The 19,412-nt window shown below is 37.6% G+C and overlaps 3 protein-coding genes across 14 annotated transcripts in view; 1 reads left to right on the plus strand and 2 right to left on the minus strand.

The window, feature by feature from the left end:
- The window catches only part of LOC127950495 (guanylate-binding protein 1-like), a 54,142-nt gene extending 52,827 nt beyond the window's left edge, over positions 1-1,315 (minus strand). For 4 of the 6 annotated variants that reach the window (XM_052547599.1, XM_052547598.1, XM_052547597.1 and 1 more), the window contains exon 1: positions 1,085-1,315. The gene's annotated coding sequence lies outside the window, so the exon portion shown is untranslated. Of the gene's footprint in view, positions 1-1,079 lie in introns of all 6 variants that reach the window. The other 2 variants (XM_052547600.1, XM_052547596.1) reach the window with 1 other exon arrangement.
- A 2,076-nt stretch (positions 1,316-3,391) lies between these two features.
- Positions 3,392-8,336, plus strand: LOC127950492 (guanylate-binding protein 1). Of its 2 annotated transcripts, XM_052547587.1 has the most exons (11): positions 3,392-3,538; positions 3,875-4,075; positions 4,474-4,601; positions 4,722-4,831; positions 4,937-5,130; positions 5,389-5,631; positions 5,947-6,224; positions 6,319-6,531; positions 7,559-7,661; positions 7,825-8,018; positions 8,111-8,336. In XM_052547587.1, exons 1-11 carry the CDS (start codon positions 3,532-3,534, stop codon positions 8,318-8,320), a joined length of 1,881 nt encoding a protein of 626 aa, XP_052403547.1. In that variant the 5' UTR covers positions 3,392-3,531; the 3' UTR covers positions 8,321-8,336. The 2 variants fall into 2 exon arrangements, with proteins under 2 accessions (XP_052403547.1, XP_052403548.1); XM_052547588.1 differs by lacking the exon at positions 7,825-8,018.
- A 417-nt stretch (positions 8,337-8,753) lies between these two features.
- cspp1b (centrosome and spindle pole associated protein 1b) lies at positions 8,754-19,357 on the minus strand. 6 transcript variants are annotated; one of them, XM_052547580.1, is made up of 28 exons: positions 18,871-19,357; positions 18,207-18,305; positions 18,069-18,126; positions 17,878-17,972; positions 17,723-17,782; positions 17,173-17,324; positions 16,957-17,013; positions 16,774-16,862; positions 16,249-16,345; positions 15,639-15,684; positions 15,438-15,559; positions 15,250-15,344; positions 15,025-15,109; positions 14,516-14,621; positions 14,199-14,346; positions 14,031-14,102; positions 13,822-13,934; positions 13,342-13,491; positions 12,991-13,134; positions 12,798-12,866; positions 12,471-12,531; positions 12,075-12,201; positions 11,375-11,487; positions 11,206-11,264; positions 11,042-11,102; positions 10,636-10,730; positions 9,143-9,263; positions 8,754-9,071 (listed from the first exon to the last, which is right to left on the minus strand). In XM_052547580.1, exons 2-28 carry the CDS (start codon positions 18,303-18,305, stop codon positions 8,908-8,910), a joined length of 2,658 nt encoding a protein of 885 aa, XP_052403540.1. In that variant the 5' UTR covers positions 18,871-19,357; the 3' UTR covers positions 8,754-8,907. The 6 variants fall into 6 exon arrangements, with proteins under 6 accessions (XP_052403540.1, XP_052403539.1, XP_052403538.1 ...); XM_052547579.1 differs by having other exon boundaries at positions 16,957-17,016; positions 18,871-19,355; XM_052547578.1 differs by having other exon boundaries at positions 15,438-15,562; positions 18,871-19,351.
- Positions 19,358-19,412: the final 55 nt, after the last annotated feature.

Raw genomic sequence — 19,412 nt, forward strand, 5'->3', positions numbered from 1 at the left:
TACAACACAAGGGGGAATAATTAATGACAGAATTTTCATTTTTAGGTTAACTTTCCCTTTAAGACCACACGAAGGTTTACAGTTTTGGGAGTCCCTCATAATGCCACATTTCACTTTTCGCAATTGTAATGTTTGTCACAGTGATAACCGTAACAATGGACGAAAAATATAATGTCATATTGATGTAAATCACGACTAAAATGTTTTTGAAATGCGTTTACTTTGCCATATAAAAGCACTGACTTGTACTTCCATCGCTCAATGTGCATTGCTATTCTTCTACTAGTGGTAAAAGGTTAAGCCTGTTTGTTTTTAAAGTACTTATCATGACGTTAACTAATAAGAATGTGTAGCTGTCAGACAAAACGTGGACAGGTTTGGTTTCTTCAAAACAACCCCAAACAAACCCCACCCTCCGTAGGAATTCTGATTGCCAGTTGCAATCACTGATCTATATATATATGTTATTAAACGAGTTTAATTCATATTCAGGGCTCATCTGATTTTTTTGTACATAGTATAGTTAATTAGTATAATGTTTAGTGAGTTTGGTTTTTTAAAATTAATGTCTTAAGCCACATTAAGCGTTTTCTTTTAACGGTTTTCTATGGGAGGAAAAGGCTTAAAGTGTTATTAAACGAGTTGCATTCATATTCAGGACTCATCTGATTTTTTTACAGATAGTATAATTTATTACGGTTTAGTGAGTTTGGTCTGTTAATATCACTTAGGACATTAAGCAAGTGTTTTAGAATGTCCCCAAAAGCTGGCAGCCTGAAGTCCAACACAACAAGCGTCCTGAGATTTCAATGTGTTCCTGTTAGGTTTTCCGAGCACATGAATTTCAAAGTAACCCCTAATTAGAGTGTGTAATTCAAAGTTAAAATAACAGTTAAATATTTAGTCAGTTATAATGGAACAAGCACTGCAAATCGTTACACGGACCATACATGCCAATAAAACTCAGATTGTACACAATATAGCCTACAGTTGCAAAATTGACGATCTTAAATAGATGTTCAACGTTTATTTTTTTAATAAAATCAAAGAAAATAATCAATCAAAAATAAATAACTTACGTTACCGTAAACTTAAAATGTGTTTAGAGTAAAGATGGTCACGCGTCTGTCTGTCCCTCTGCTTTACTTCTCTGAGCGCACAGAACTGAATCTTGTATAACGTTATTCCATCGATGAGGTTGTCGCCCAGTATCCGCCCATCGACCTATAGCTGTCTTAACGTTAAACAGTAGATTTCTCGGAAATCACTTTTACAGTGACCGAACCGAACCTGTTGTTTCACTTTTACTTTCGTGTCAGCAGGGGCGGACTTTACCATTAGGCAAAGGTAGGCAATTGCCTTGGGCCCTGAGCTACCTAGGGGCCCCCAAAATGCCCCATTAACTTGCTTAAAGATTTTTTTTTTTTTTTACTTTGTGCAAAATATATATTTATAAAACTCCATTTGCGAAAAATGGCATCAAATCATTAGTGTCGCAGACAGGAGCCCCCCCCCCCCCCCCCCACCTCACTACATTGGACTATTCCATTATTTCACTTACTGCGCCTCTGCGAAAGTGACAAGGCTGTAATGCGCCAAAAAACTGACGAAGAAGAAGTGATTGACAGTGATAGACAGAGTGTACAGAGAGAGAGTGTTGACAGTAAAAATGAAGCGAAGCTACCCAAGCGGTGCTGAAAAAAGGAAGAAACAGGAGGAAAGCAAAAAGTTTTTAGGAAAATTGATGAGTAATGAGTACTAGCAGTCACTAGCCGCATTTCCACTGTCGGCCCAGTGCGAGCCAGGGCTTAAAAGTTTGTTTGTTTGCATGCTTTGTTATATATTCAAATTCAAAATCATCGATGTTTTATCTATAGAATTGATTTAATTTATCAGGACTCAAAATTAATCACACATAAATACACTTATTTCTATTTTATTTATTTATTTTTAACGCTTATGAAAATAGCCTGCTTATTCAGTCGAGTCTGTTTCTGTTTATTAGCCACAGTATAGCCGTCATATTTAGAATTAATGATAATATCTCTATTTTTATAAAAGCTCCCGAACAAAAAACATTATTAGGCTATATTCTTTTATGATAGGCAACGTGAGATAAACTCTCGAGACGAGGCTTGTGAAAGATAATATAAGTTACTTAATACACGATTGTGATAGAGAATAAGAAGCTGACGTCTGATTTCTTCAAGCGGTCATATTTTACCATGTTTACTATGGTAATATGTTTAGCGTGCATATCTTTTTCATCGCTTGTAAATATTTCTGCCTTGTATGGTCCACATTGGATCAAGTTATTTCAAACACTCGCTGCTGACTGAAAGAGAGTTTTGAGCTCAACTTATTTAAAAAAAAAAGTGTTTAATGCTGGTGTTAAAGCTGTTATCTTTCTTAAATGATCCGCAGCGCAGACTCTCTATTTTTATAAAAGCTCCCGAACAAAAATCGTTATTATATTTTGATGATATGCAACGTGGAGCTAAACTCTTGAAACGAGACGACAGATAAAATGTTACTTAATAAATACACAATTGTGAATAAGAAGCTGACGTCTGATTTCTCCAAGCGGTCATATTTACCCTGTTTACTGTGTAACGTTAATGTTTATCGTGCATAGTCTTTTACATCGCTTATAAATATTTCTGCCTTGTTTAGTGATTATAATCCACATCGGATCAAGCAAACACTTGCTGCGAACTAAGAGTGAGTTTTGAGCTCAACTTATTTTAAAACGTCTTTAATGCTGCTGTTAAAGCTGTTATTTTTCTGAAATTATCCGCGCTGACGCTCTCTAGACACGGAGAAACTCCGCCTTTGTTCATAACCCCTCCTCTAGCCCCAGCTGGCCCGCTTTGGCCCAAGGTTTTCGTCGGGTCAAAAAACCCTGGCCGTTGGCCCCGAGGAAGCCCCGGCGAGGCACGATCAAGCCCCGGAAGTGACAGTGGAAACGCAACTGGACCTGGCACGCACTAGCACGCCGGTCTTAGCTCGGTAGTGGAAACACGGCTATTCTGACCAATGTGTTACACTTGAACTTGAAGATGACCAAGCACTCTGGCCAAAACATCTCACTGACAAAGAACGCTGCTTAATAGTGCAGAGAGGCCCAGTTCAGAGCAAGGATATAATTTATCCTTTTTATTTTTCTTCTTTTTTTCTTACAGATACAACTCCAGATGTCTATACATCATTGCTGTGTGAAGACTGCTGAAGAGAAGTAACAAGTAGGGCTTTTTTTTTTAAAATAAGGATTGACAAAAGGAGGGAAACAAGAGATGTAGAGGGCCCCATGTCTGTGTTTGCCTTGGGCCCCAAAATGTCTAAATCCGCCCCTGCGTGTCAGCATAACTGATTCACCAATGAGAGAAAAACGCCCCGTGTACCATTTATGACAAAGATAAGGAAGTTTTGCACAGGAGGGGCTTATGCCGCCGAGCTGCAAGACTTTAGCTCCAGATGTGTTGAGATTATAGCAGAGACCTCGCTACGATATTTTTACACTTACGTCGGCTAATGCTCGGTAAGGTAGTACATTGTTTAAGTCAATACATTATTAAAAACTATAAATATAGCTTACCTTTCAATGTTAAATCATTATTAAGCTAATAAGTGTCCATTTATAATCAACCCAACTGCAACAACAACCCTGAGACTAATTAAGCACAACTGATTAACAAACTGTTTATCAGTTTCATAATGATTAATGGCCTTTTAGATTTGATGTCACATATAAAAGTTAGTCTGTACTTATTTTAGAAACTTTTGACGCTTGACACAACATTTAGACAACAGGTACTGTTCGGCAATGTAAAAAAGTTGCTACCCGCTGAAAGAACATATTTGCTTTTTGCGGTAGCTAGAGTCATGGCGTGTGGCAGGCTCATGTCCGCTCCGGTGTGTCTCATTGAAAATGATGAAAATGGGCAGCTGCATGTGAGAAAAGAGGCCAAAGACATTCTGGATGGGATCAAGGAGCCGGTGGTTGTGGTGTCTGTGGTGGGACTCTACCGTACGGGGAAATCTTACCTCATGAACCGCCTGGCAGGACAACAGTCTGGTGAGAGAAAATGCTTGAAGTCATTCTTATGTGCGGTGCATGCTGATATCATTTTGAGGACAAATCAAACGCGTGTGTCTCTATTTGTAAGTATCTGAAAACATTAACTGCATTAAAATGAGTGCATTTTATGAAAAAATAACAGTGTAATAAAACAAACTAAAGCAATATACCAAATAGAGCAATATAAAAATAAAAACATAAAACAAGAGTAATGGGTGAATGATTGTGTGTGTGGTAAATTCCATTCGATCGCTTAGGGTGATAAATAGATAAATGTGGTTATAATATACAATATACCGTTGTATGGTTTTCTTTTGCTTTTACATTGCATATGCATTTAACTGCGACATGCATTTGTCACCATGGATAATTATAAGTCATTGCGACTGTCTCAGGGTTTGCTCTCGGCAGCACTATTGAATCAAAGACTAAAGGCATCTGGATGTGGTGTGTCCCTCACCCTTATAAAGAAGGACACACTCTGGTTCTGCTGGACACAGAGGGACTTGGTGACGTAAAGAAGGTATGGGAGGATATCATCAGCAGTGACTTTTTCATAGCAAATGCCTCCATTGCAACAAAAATATGAATTGCAGCAGAATTAACTTATTATATTTGTCCACTTACTGTCTTAAAATTTCAGGGGGATGAGAAACATGACACATGGATCTTCTGTCTGGCTGTTCTTCTCAGCAGCACTCTAGTGTACAACAGCTTAGGAGTCATTGATAACATGGCACTGGAAAAGCTGCAGTATCCTTCTCACACAATAAGCACAACATGCACATCCAGTACAATAGATTGAAAACAATCTCTCATAGCACCTGTGTTATTCCTCCTGAACTGTGCTGAATGTAGCTATGTTACTGAGCTGACGGAGAACATTCGTGTTAAGGCAGAAGAGAGTCAAGACGAGGACAAGACAGCTGATTTCATGCGTGTTTTTCCTTCATTTGTCTGGGCTGTTCGTGACTTCACTCTGGAACTGATATTAGGAAACGAGCCGATAACATCAGATGAGTATCTGGAGAGTGCACTGAAACTCAAATCAGGTGAGATATTACACACACAGTAAACACAATATACACTATCCATTCATTACATTCAACTGTGCCTTATTAGAGCATATAATAAAATTAAAATCTCTGCTTAAAAACCCTTCTTTCTGGCTGAGAAACAGTTTCAGCAGATGCTAAAGAACATGGGAGAATTAGCTAGTCTATGCTGTTCTATTCAGCAAGGAATAGTAACAGTTTTAAATGATAATAAAAATTATTACTGCTTGTTTGCAATCTTATTTCTTATTCTAGGTTGTTCACCTCAGACTGAGCAGTATAACCTGCCCCGTCGCTGTCTGCGGCATTTCTTTGCGGTGAGGAAGTGCTTCGTCTTCCCACGACCTGCTAGCACGCAAAACATGAGGAGAATGGAGCAGCTGACTGAGGAAGAACTGGATTCCGAGTTTCTTGACCAGGCAAACACGTTCTGCCATTACATTTTTGACAGCGCAGATCCAAAAACCGTCAGTGGAGGCCGTATAATTACTGGAACAGGTGTGCACTTTCATACAAGCCCTTGTAGAAAGCGAATGTTGAAGTGAATCTTCTCATTTTAGACGAAGGACATCCATCAATCTAAATTTTGTGCTTTGCACGATATTGGTTTCTAGCAGTTTTTTGTTTTTATTTAACTGGTTAGTATTTATCGATTTCTAAAGGTGCTGTAAGTGATATCTGCTCCACTAGCAGCAAATATGACCCTAATGATGTCTTCCAAACACATAGTACTGCTCCAATTTATTTTATTACATTGTGGGTGTTGTTTCAAAATCACTTGCATGATCTGTGTTGCATAATCTGTTTTGTCAGCTCTGGGTAATCTCGCTGAGGTTTATGTTGAGGCGATTCGCAGCGGGAAGGTTCCTTGTTTGGAGAATGCAGTGGTGTCTCTGGCTAAGATCCAGAATGTCAGTGCAGTGGAGGAGGCCCTGCAGCTCTACATGACAGAGATGTTCAGCATGACTCAGCTTCCAATGCACCCAGAAGAGCTGTCTGACATCCACAAAAATGCAGAGAAGAAAGCAGTTGATTTTTTCATCTCTATGTCCTTCAATGACAATGACCAGATCTACCAACAAGAGCTCATGGTAAAGTAAAGCTCAAATAAACAGTATATCTATGCAAACGTAGACAACAAATGTAATAGTTCATCACATTTTCTGCTTCTTTAATTTGTTTTAGGGGAAAATTTGTGAGGAATATCAGCAGATGTGCCAGCAGAATCAGGAAGAATCTATTCAGCAGTGTAAAGCTATTCTGCATGAGGTGTTTGAGCCACTGGAAAAAGGTGTTTTTGATGGATCATACATGAGATCTGGAGGATACCAAGAGTACAAAGACATGCTCAGACATCTGACCAGTGACTACAGAACAAGAACACGCTCCCAAATAATGGTACAGTTCACACATGCATTCTTCGCTTTAGATGGCTACAACAGCACTGATTAAAGTCTTTAATACTGATAAAGATTAAAAAATAACATGCAGTTATGAAACAAAGATTTAGAATTTATCATTCCATTGGGTCAGATAAAGACTTTGTTAAGACTTGGGAGCTCGTTTTTTTTTTTTTACTACTACAGCACTACTCTAGTGATCACAGCTGTCTAAATGAATAATAAAAAAATTAAAAATAAAAACCGAAATGTTGCTCCTATGCCTAGAGTGCCATATTACTCTTCTTCTGAAGCCATACAAAATCTCTTATTAGTTAAATGATAATCTCAAAAAAAGGTGTCATGTGCCTTTAGAAAACTTAAAATATAACATGCAAGTTGTAAAGATTTTAGTATTATTTATATGGTATTGTAGTATTAATATTTTGAATTAATAATAATAATAATTTTACTTCATTTTAATTTTACAGTACACTATGAAGAAGAAAAAAGGCAAGTAAAATGACTAGACAATTTGTCTCATTTCCAGAGGGAAAAACTAATAAGTGCATTTTGCTTAAAAATAGTAAAATTATCTGCCACTGGGATAAGTAAAATACTCTTGTTTTATGAATATTTTACTTGCCCCACTGGCAGATTTTTGTACTCCTTTTAAGCAAAATGCACTTAATTTAGCTTTTTCCCCCTGGAAAAAAGATGAATCATCTTATGTCATTTTGCTCATCTAGTAAAGGCATCTTTAATTTTAAGATTTTGTAGATATTTTGACTGGAAACAAGACCAATACGATAAGCCAAACCTACTTTTGCAGTGTAAGCTTTAGTTTTTCTTTTTCAAATTGGTTTAGATTTTCTTCAACACATTTCAGTTGGCCAAAGCGACCTTTGTTTTGTTTTCATTTAATTTGTATATTTATTTAAATTAACAAACTATATTTAAACTAGTTTTGGTAGCAAAAACAATACTTCTGGATTACTTATAGCACATTTTAAATGATACCAGTCTTTCTTTTTTTTCTTCTACAGAGTGAAGAAGTGTTGAGCAAGTTTTTGAAAGAAAAGGAAAATATTGGAAATATGATTCTACAAGCTGACCAATCTCTCAGTGAAGCAGAACAGGAGAAAGAAGGTACAGTTCAAATCCGCTGCACTGTTCTCTATCATTCAACCATCATTCAAGGCTCTCAGTGATACACAAAACCGCACAATGACTAGAAAAAAATTGTAACTGACAAATTCAGCAATTGATTTTACATCAGAATTAGTTCATTATACTGTCTCTCTTTATACAGTGCAGAGGTTGAAGAATGAGATTCTAGAGCAGCGGCAAAGAGGTGTAGAAGAACAGATCCGGTTACAGGAGCGGGCATTTAAAGACATGCAGAGAACCCATAAGGAACATGTGGATCAGATCATTTGTCAGATGGAAAGAGAGCAGGAGAGAATGAGGAAAGACAATAAACGAGTCCTTGAAGCCAAACTAAGAGTGAGAACAGTACAAAAATGTACTTTGTTGTGTTCCAGAGAAGTCATGGCTAGCAATTATTTCACTTGTGGCTGTTTTGTGTTGTATTGTAGGAGAAGGATGCTCTTCTTCAGATGGGTTTACAGGAGCAAGCCTCCACGATGCAGAGGCAGATTGACAGCTTAAGAGCAGAAATGAATAAAGAGAAGTCAGAACCATCCAGAGTCAGCCGGATTATAGATGGTGTCAGTGCCACAGCAGAATTGATCTTGCCGGGCTTTGTTAGCCGTGGTCTGTCTGCAGTCTCAAAATGGTTCAAATAAGAGCAGTTTTTGCACAGACTGAGTTCTGTATTCTTCTCTTACACATGCCATTCACTCTAATGGGCTGTTCACTATTATTTTCAACACCAATATACAGTCACTAGCCAGTTTATATGCTTAAGCTCTATAATTTCAGGTGGATTGTTTCTGATTAGCTGTTAATGTTTTTCTCATTCATCAGCTGTAAAACAAAAATTGTTCTGAAAGTGCCACCTTCATGTAATAGATGTGTGGATTTTGCCATTTTAATTTTTAAATTCTGAATGACTTTTAAAAATTAATCATTACAATTATCATTCACGGTGAGAGCAGGTGATCCTAGTGTAAAAACACTTAAAAAAAAATCAGTAAAAAAGCTAAGATTATTGTCTTAATACTAAAAAAGCCCAGAAAGATAAGAAATGTATCATTCCCTCTGGATCCAAAAGTCAGGTTTACAGAAGAGATTTTGTGATGCAGTTGATCTCACAGAGATTCTGCTGATCATCCTTTTATTTAAGAGATTTGAAGACTACATGAAACATCCTATACTGCATTGCAATAACAAGCTCACACACTCAATGCGGTTATGCATGTAATGGCCAATCTTAAAGTTCAGAGGCGGACATTAGCCTCCTAAGTGTGTCTGATGACTCCGCTCGAATCCAGGGCTCTGTAGTGGCTGTATCAATAGAGCTGGGCCTGCCAGGAGACTGCAGGGTAAAATGCCCATCACCACGATTTGCTTCCTCATCATCATCCAAGCAGCCTCCTAAACACATAAATGAAACAAGTTGTGCATCTCCAAAATCATAAAACATTCAGAGACGTACACACACACACCTGCTGTGGTGTTGTGATGGCTGAAGGCTTGTAGTCCCTTCTTCCTGGGAGTGTTTGTGTCTCTGAGCTTCCTTATATTGAAGGGCTGGGGCTGCAGCTGCACTGCCTTGTTCTCTGCAGACTAAACACACATATACAGGTGCTGGTCATATAATTAGAATATCATCAAAAAGTTGATTTATTTCACTAATTACATATTATATTATATTCATTCATTACACACAGACTGATATATTTCAAATGCTTACTTCTTTTAATTTAGATGATTATAACTGACAACTAAGGAAAATCCCAAATTCAGTTTCTCAGAAAATTAGAATATTGTGAAAAGGTTCAATATTGAAAACACCTGGTGCCACACTAATCAGCTAATTAACTCAAAACACCTTCACAGGCCTTTAAATGGTCTCTGAGTCTAGTTCTGTAGGCTACACAATCATGGGGAAGACTGCTGACTTGACAGTTGTCCAAAAGACGACCATTGACACCTTGCACAAGGAGGGCAAGACACAAAAGTTCATTGCAAAAGAGGCTGGCTGTTCACAGAGTTCTGTGTCCAAGCACATTAATAGAGAGGCGAAGGGAAGGAAAAGATGTGGTAAAAAAAAAAGTGTACAAGCAATAGGGATATTCTAATTTTCTGAGATACTGAATTTGGGATTTTCCTTTGTTGTCAGTTATAATCATCAAAATTTAAAGAAACAAACATTTGAAATATATCAGTATGTGTGTAAAGAATGACTATAATATACAAGTTTCACTTTTTGAATAGTATTGGTGAAATGAATCAACTTTCTGACGATATAAGTCATGGCCTAATGGTTAGAGAGTTGGACTCGTAACCCAAAGGTTGCGAGTTTGAGTCTTGTACCGGCAGGGATTGTAGGTGGGGGAGTGAATGTACAGTGCTCTCTCCGAACATACAATACTACGACTGAGGTCCCTTGAGCAAAGCACCGAACCCCCAACTGTTCCCCAAAAAAATGACTGCCCACTGCTTCGGGTGTGTGTTCACTGCTATGTGTGTGCACGCACTTTGGATGGGATAAATGCACGAGTGCTAATTCTGAGTATGAGTCACCATTCTTTCACTATAAATTATGCATATGTAACTCAGGGGAAAAAAGCTTTTAAAAGATATGTTAGTTACTTCAAGGTAATAAGCCAATGCTTAGATTACCGCTCTGGACATTCTGACTTCATGAGGTGTCTCCTGGGATGCTATCAGTAATAAACTATATATAAATGAGTAAATGTTGTCTTTTTTTGTTTGTTTGAAAGTGTTGAAATATTGCATATCATGAACTGTTCAAAATGTTGTTTTTTCTGATAACTACACGTTTGTCTAAAATATATAAAAATGAATCAACTGATATGTGAAGAAAAAATCTGAAAATAAAATGCCATAGCATGCAATTCTATCAGTATTTTTTGCAGTTGAGTCTGTATGTCACTATTACAGACATATATTTAGATGTTTCAGTGTGAATTACCTGCAGGTTTGCTAGTCTGCGTCGCTCTCGTGCAGACTGTTTAGCAGATTTCCTCTCAACGTCTGGAGGAACTGGGAAAGCATTTCCATTCTGATCTAATGATAAATAATACTACAACTGTACACCAGCAGCTAGCGATCAGCAGTGTGTATTCAAACAAACAAAACAAAAACTGACGTATAAGAAAGTGAAATTGTATAAGAATATGAAAATAAACATCATCTTGTGAAATATTGTTGATAAAGTGTGTTCATATTTTCTTAGGGGCCTTTGGTTTGATGTTTTATTACAAAATGGAAAGACATTAATACATTAAGTGTCCAAACTAATTTTGGGGCCACTTGTATATAATACTGTGATTTATTTTGGTTACGATCATCAAGCAGTTAAAGAAATATGATCCCACCAATAAATTCACTTTCTGACAGAAGCACAGATCCTCGTCCCCCCTCAACATCTCTGTTCCTCTGTGTGACAGAAAAACAGACCTTCAAACAGACCATCATTCAGTACTGATGCAGCATGCTTCTAGCACTGCAGAACACAACGGAAGTTACAAGCACGTCTTACATTCATAGTCAGAGGAAAACTTACAGAATTCCTTGTTCTAGCAAGAGGCATAAATGCATCTGAAAAAATAAAAAAGGTGTCAAAGGTACACAAAAATGGATTAACATAAGACCAAACTAGAATTAAACTCTCATTTCAGTCAAAGAATTTATTTATTGCCAGTTTTTACCCCTGTACATGATGTCATCGGCTTCCTTTGAGCTGATTGGCTCAGTGCCACGGGCGGAGGGGCCTCGCACAGGCATACGCAAACGAGCCATGTCAAACACATCCGTCCTGTGCCTGCAAACACACACACAAAGCTCTATATTGTAAAATATGAGTGCTGCACATAAAGCAGAGAACAATTATTTCCCTGGTATAGTGATGTAGCTGTAGCTGAAAGATATATATATATATATTTTTTTTTTGTAAATACGATACATTTGGATTTCATTATGCATATATTTTAGATCTGTACTCAATGCAATCAAGGATTTCATTACACATATTTGTCATGTAAAAAAAAAAAAAAACTATAAACATCACATCTTTATTACTTTGATTCCTTTTAGGGTGTATCCATCGGGAATATTGCTGTAGAGATAATTCCAAAGCATAATTTCCTTCAAGAAAGCAAAATTATAAACCATTAGGTTGAGAGATCACAGATTACTGATCCTCATTAACTGGAAAGAGTTTTCTAGTGAAGTGAAGTCCATAAAAAACAGCTCATTTAGCAAAATCAGATGAAACCAGCCAAGTCCAGGAAAGGCTGATGCTTTTCTGACCTGCTGTATTCATGTACATGTTGACTAATTATTAAAACATCCCTTTATTGTTAAACTAAAACATTCGATTTAAACATCACCAAAATAACTGTGCAGTACCTGTCATTGAAAGGGGAGGGAAAATGCTCCCACTCCGACTGCAAGAGCTGCTCCTCCAGACGCCGCTGTTCACTGCGCAGACGTCTTCTTAACGCACACAGCTCATTAACAACCTCACTTCTGTCCTCTGAAGAAAACAAATATAGTAAACCCTCCAAAAAATATGTGAGGATATTTTTAGCATAATGGTAGATAATCCTGAAATCACCCAAATTTAGGGGACCTCTGATAATTAATAATGGCTCAATTTTTCATTCAAATCTGCAAATAGCAAATAATTTCTGTAAAGGTCAGGTTTAGGGTATAGCCAATATTGTTAGATCATATCTAAACAAAAAAAGCCAATAGGAGATCTCCCTCGTGATACAGTATGTGTGTATATGTATGAGTGTTTACTCTCTGTTCTCTGGTTGTTTCTGTTCTCTGGAGGCGAAGAAGCCCGAAGCGCAGAGAAATCCTGCAAAATGTATATATTAGTAAGTGAGAAGTGAATGTGGTTGTTTGCAGCTAGCTAAAGTAAAGATTATAGAGTTTTGGTAATTGGATAATTATGGTTGCCAGATCTGCATGGCAGAAATTGCCCACTCACACCATTACAAATAGCAAAACCCAAAATATGCCACACCCATTACATTGAATGTATGTATACACAATTTTATACATATGAGGTGAACATGAGCATTTGTAATGATTGTCAGTTCAAATAAAGGCAGTTTTTGTTACCGTAGCATTTGAAGGGTTTCTGTGTTTATTTTGTAGGGTTGGGATGGGAGGGGAAGGTGCACGTTGAACCTAAAAATATAATGACAATACTGTCACATACTCACTACATCTAGAGAAATTTTCAGCAAATTTAGCTTAAATATATATATAGTGTTTAAGACAGCTCATTCAAGTAAATTTCACTTTCAGACACCTGTTGCTGTCGTATTTGTCTCTCTTGCTCTTCCTGTTTTCTTACAGCTGCTCTCTCTTTCTCTTCTTCTTCTTTTTTCTTTTTCTCTGCAGCCCTCCGTCTCTCTTCCACAAGACGAGTAAGTTCTTCATTCTTCAGCTTTTGCTGCAAGAGATAAGGCTACTTAAAATCAGCGGTGCTGGTCACTGAGATGGTCTGAGGCCATCAGAATGACATAATGGACTAGAAAATGAAACATGACGAAATGTATTTCATGGCATTCCTTAAGCACTTAAATTCCCTTTACTTGAAGTGAACAATTATTACATTATTAAATAAGACAGGGCAGGAGTGCATCTGTGTTTGTCTGACCTCCATCTCTCTGCGTTTTCTGTTCTCCTGCTCTTCTTCATACTCTCTCCTGATTTTCTCTCTCTGTTCTGCCAGTCGTCTGTCCTCCCTCTCCTCTTCTTCCCTCATCCGCTCTCTCTCCTCCGCCTGCTTCCTTTGCTTTTCTTCTATCTAATGTCACAGACAAACACAAGAAAGATCATTGTTTATATACAGGTACAGTGGAATCCAATCATTTAACCACATTGAATATCTGTGATAGACTATTTATAATTTATAAATATATGCATGAATGTCATGAATCTGTGTATACGGTGTGTATAACATTTGAAGTGGATCAAAAAAGTTAATAAAAGTTGTCCTAAGACAAGAATGCATGTGTTAAAACAAGCGTTCATAAGTCTGTTGTTGTGTTGGTAATATTTTTTCATATGTTTTTAAATAAAAGTCACTTTTTTAACCCTACAAACTTAAAACTCGATCAGTAGTGCATGTGTGTACCTGTTGTTTCAGGTAAGCTTTGTATTGGTCTTGCTCCAGTAGTTGCTGGGGTGGCAGGATCTGATTAAACACATTTCCTCTTGCAAACTGTGGAGTGTGTGTCTCAACAAATCCTTCAAATACACACATTCAACTTGAGGATGCAAACAATCACTAAAGACACATCATGCATGTTTGTATGTAAACTAAAACATGTGTTAGCATGTTACCTGGCCTCTCCGGTCTTTGTGGTGGTGGTGCTGCAGCTGCTTCATTCAAAAGATGCATCTGCTTCAGATCAGCTACACATACACACACACACACAGACCATTTCTATAATCACATGTTTCATAACAAGCAGGCTAACAGGACATTAAATCATACTAAATAAATCATACTGATTAGATTTCCAGTGCTGTCTCTGAGTGGTGCACCGCCTCCGCCTCTTCCCCAGGGTTCATATGCTCTCATATCAGCTTCAAGTTCAGCTTCCAGTCTTCGCTTCTCCTCTCTGTCCACCCTCCTCTGTGCGGCCCGCTCCTCTATCTACTCACAGGGCACACAAACAAACAGCCTAATAAGCTTTCTAATGCATCTTGGAAGTTAGAATAAACCTACTGTTCATGAAGACAGACCCACCTTTGACTATGTAATTAAGAAATACTGTTTAATATGTAATAAGGACACACCCCTCAGTGAATAAGTAATAGCACACCTGCTTTCTGAGCTCCTCTTTATAGTTGAGGCTGTTTGTCTTTGCGTGATGTGCAGGAAACGCTAAAAGACCTGAACTCACAACTTCATTCTCACCCACAATCCTCCTGAAACACACATCAAGCACAAAAACACCCCAAAAACAAGATGTGTATTAATTGTCTGCTACAGGCATATGGTTTAAAACGGTGTCTTTGAGAGTGAGAAAAAAATACCTTGGGTTATACATTCAAAACTAGCCCAATGGTCAATCAAAAAAAGCCCAAACTAGACACCATCCCAAATATCAGTATACTCAAAATATGTCACTCCTCTGCCTAAAACACATTATTTACAGTCACAGTTATGTGTCTACATGATACATTTTATGGGAAGAAATATATTTGTGTTTGCCAATCTTGGGTACAGTCAAAGAGCTACAAAGTTAACAAGATCCAACAACTGCTTCAAGACAACAACATCTGGTTTTACTGCCTGTTTCTAAACAGTTTGAGTCTGTTGCAGTCTTACTGTCTGTGAGTGCTTCTCCTGTGTGGACTGAGTGGGTGTGGCTCTCCTGATGATGATGAAAAAGAAACCCCTGTTATTGGGCAATCTGTTGAGACACACACAGAGGGAGTAATAAAAAAAAAATACTCCTGCATCCAATCTTTCACTGCGTGCACAAAACCATGTTTATCCTCAATGCAAGTAAACTCATATTTAACGTAATTTGCGGTGTCATATGTGTCTTACAGGCTCTATTGGGACTCAGCAAACTCTCAGCATCATTATTTGGAGTCTTATAGTCATCTGTAAGGAATGGGAGTTGAGTAAGGACAAAAGGCATCCTACAGAAAAAAAAAAACATGTTTGTGAGCTTGAAGAACGGAATGTTCAAATATGTGTGTTTTGTGTTTGCACTCATGTACACTCATATATACCTGCAGGGTGAAATAGGGTCTGTCCTGTATTGCAGAACACCCTCAGGAGTCTCAGCAGTGTGCAGGCGGATGATGTTATCCCTGGGTTGCTTTCTGTACGCAGGCGCCTCACTCACAAAGAGCTGCTTTAAAGGTAAGTGTCAGAAAATCAGCACAAGAATGTCAACAAATATGTACACACGCAAACACACACAGTGTTACCTTTTTCTCAGCATCTGTTGAAACTCTCAGGTCCAGTTCCTTCTCCCTAAAAAGAGTTGAATTACAGGGGTTGTTCATGAGAGTGGCATGAATGTTCTGCCCAACTTATCTTTTGTAGTCCACAAAAAAAAAAGAAAATTGGGTTTGGAACGTCATGAGACTGCTCATTCAAAATACTGCATAAAAAGTTTTTTTCAGAACGCATATTTATCGCATTTTCTAGAGGGACATCTATCACTGTTGCACTCGCGTCTCCCACAAGAGAGCCGCATGTTTAGAAAGACATGTAAAATTTAAGTTCAACGTTTTAAAAAAATGTCTTGAGACTTTGTTGTTTTTTCTGCATAAGTGTAATTAAGTATATGTGATTTATAAACATTATTTGAACACTATGCACTCTTTCAAAGACTGTCATGTTATTTTATTGCTTTGAAGAAATGTGCATTAGTAATATTTTGCTCGATGCGTCCTCTTGTGGCCTCAGATGAGAAACCTAAAGCTTTTTCCCCCTAACAGAATTCATGCTTTTTTGAGTATTTTAATATTGATAATATCTTAGAACAAAATTTGAATTTAGTTTTTCGGCCATTCTAATAGCCCTAACACACACCTCCTCCGGTGACTCTGTTTCTCTGCGATTTGTTCCTGTAGTTCATGTCTGTAACGCTCCTTTTTCCTCCGCAGTGTGCCCTCCAGACCCACTGCACCTGTCAAACAAAATCAGCCACGTCAGAAGCCTGAGCCTTAAAATCTGTTAAATGAATGAATATCCTGTCATCATTTACATTTCCCAAACTGTTTTACTTTCCTTGTTCCACAGAACAAAAAAGAAAGATTTGGGGACATGGGGAACCTGCTTTTTTGGAAATTATTTTTACTTCCAAAGTAAGCCCACTTACTTCCAAAGTATGGCAAAAAAAAAAAAAACTGTTCCACAGTTTTGTTATGAACAGTTTGCGATAAATGAAAAAATAAATGACAGAATTTTCATTTTTAGGTGAAGTATTCCTTCAAAAAAAAAAATTCTAATTAGAATTGTTCTCCATCGAATGAAGCAATTATATGAAGTTATTAAACCAATCAGAGCAGTAAAAGGGACCTCTAACCAATCAGAATCATGATACTAAACTCATACCTATTAAAAGTCCTGTGGTGCAAACTGTGTCCTGACTGGCCACAGATACAGATCTTTCATTGGCTTGGGTCGCAATGGATGTCGACATTCTACAAAAGTGAAGTGAACAACAGTGAAGGAGAAGAGATGAATGTATGTGAAATCTATCCTGACATTAAAAAAAATCTTTTTTGGATCTTTGACCTGTTTCTGTGCTGTAGCTTGCTTGTCTGTTGTCCCATCTCTGTGAACAATTCCCCTCTTCTTATGAGAAAGAGAGAGGCAGAGATAAAGATGACACTCTTAATATATATAAATAAATATATATGTCAATAAAAAATTCAGAATCAGCCCATATAGAATAAAATGGGTTCAAGAGCCAGCAGTTGTAAACATCTTTCCCTCTGTCTCTGTCCTCACCTGTTTGCTGTCCTAGTGTCTCTCTCTCTCTGATGTCGCCTCCCTTGCAAAAGCTTGAGTTCTTCATCACTGCAGTCTTCCTCAGAGCTACACACACCCCATCCCAGTCCACACACCTCTGTAAGGGTGGCCACATCCCTTACACGGACTGTCTAAATAAGTGAGCGAGATAGATTTGCCCTTATAAAATGGTACTTTGGCAGAACCATGGTACAGTAATAATATCAAGACAGTAATATCGTGGTAATGTATGAGGCACTAGCAGGTGATGTGGCTTTACTAATAAAGTAGTTCAGAAGAAGTTGGAAGGGAGTGTGGGTAGTGTCAAAAACACCATTATACAATAGTAATTTTTAGTAAGTGTAACAAACAGTGCTTAAAATATAATCATACTCTATCAGAATACTCAGCTGTTCAAAATGACAGCAAATATAAGAGCTATGAAAGTGGCAGACACAGGAAGTGAAATCTCAACCTCAAAAACTGTGAGGTACAGTACAGAAGGAGTAAGGCAAACCAAAACAATCATGCTTTTGACCAAATAGTGTACCCTGGGTATTCGTCTTCTCTCTTGAACTGTGTGAATGTCACAAGCTTCAAAGTGGTCTTTCTGCAAGTGACAAAAAGTGAGAAAATAGTGAGAAATAAGATTCTGGTTCTGTAGGCTTCTATTGTGTTTGTACTGGTTTTGCCATTGTGTCTCACCTCTGCCTTGTATTTCCTGTAATCATTCCTGAGTTCCTCTTGCAGTTTGTGTTTCTTTCTCTCATATTCCTCTCCGAGTGGCAAGCTAACTCCATCTACATGGTGAAATTTAACATACACACCTTGAAAACCAGGTATACATGTAACAGAAATTAATTTGCAACCACATTAAATTGCAAACAAAGCTATACCTTGCTGACTTGCGTGTGGAGGGATGTTCTCTTTCTGAAGAACGTGGCCTGTCCGCCTCTGATACATTAATATTTAACAACATTAAAATGAAGACCAGTCACACATTCTCTTTACCCCCGTCATTAACTCTCTCTCACCCTCATCTCCATGTAAGGGGGCTCCTGTTCCAGACATGCCTTCTCCTCTGCTATCTTTGATTTCTGATCTTCCAGAAACTTCTCCAATACTTCATCCATCTGGAACACAAACTAAATATTAATGCAAAGCAGATCAATCATAAACTGCAGTTCTACAGCGCCACCCGTAGATACATATTATTTCACATTATAGCAAGGTCCCATTATTAAATGTTAGTTGGTGCATGTATTTAAGTAAACTAACAACAAGCAATTAAGTTTTGGTTACACTTTTCTTATGTTAAGGTGACCTTGTTAGAGTGTAATAATCCATTTAAGTTCTGAGTCATTTTAATTAACGACATGGACTTGCTGTATGGTTAGGGTTAGGATTATGGTTTGGTTTAGGGTTATTTGCATGTGTAATTAATTATGCATAATTTATTGTTATTACAGTAGTAAGTTCATGCAACGTGTAACAAGCTCACATTAAAATAAAGTGTTAACGCAGTTTTTACAGTATTTTTTTATCTCTGATATTTAATAATATTAATTAATACAACTTCTGCTTTTAATATGGCTTCTGAAGAAGTTAATGTGGTTAACCAGTGTTAACAAATGGAAACTGTGGAGTTACACAATATCTATTATGTAGCTTTATTTATAGGTACAACACGTTACACACCTCTCTGAATTCCTTGTGGTGTTGACACTCTGTTTAATCGTCTCTGAACACATCTGATCTTCCGCTCCACAAAACAATCATTTCATCAGATCACATCGATATAAGGCATGCTAATAAAGTTACCGAAGTGCGTTGTTTATTTACTAAATCTAAGGTGTTATCTGATACAAACTCTCTTCCGAACTAATAATCTCAGCAGAAAATGTACGGTTTCTTTGGGTAAAGGTAATAAATTTGTAATCTGATATCTGGATCTGTCCATAAATTGGAATTAATCAATGTTTTAAATTAACTGTATATTTATCCAATATGTTAATCGGTTCATAATATCATCTCTTGTCCGGTCACAGTGAACAGACACAGAGCTCCGCTGTTGTTGCTCTCTTGCAGTCTTCCTGTCTTTCACTTCCTCTCTTCCGCTAGTCCTCTTTTCCTCTCGCAGCTGCTGATTTATATAACGCATGGCTAGGCAGAAGCGGAAACGCTGCTCGGTCCTGACGTTTTCTAGGCCAACCCAGAATGGGTTTAAAATCGATTATTTA

Source organism: Carassius gibelio, chromosome B2 (genome assembly GCF_023724105.1).
Source record: "Carassius gibelio isolate Cgi1373 ecotype wild population from Czech Republic chromosome B2, carGib1.2-hapl.c, whole genome shotgun sequence".
NCBI lineage: Eukaryota > Metazoa > Chordata > Actinopteri > Cypriniformes > Cyprinidae > Carassius > Carassius gibelio.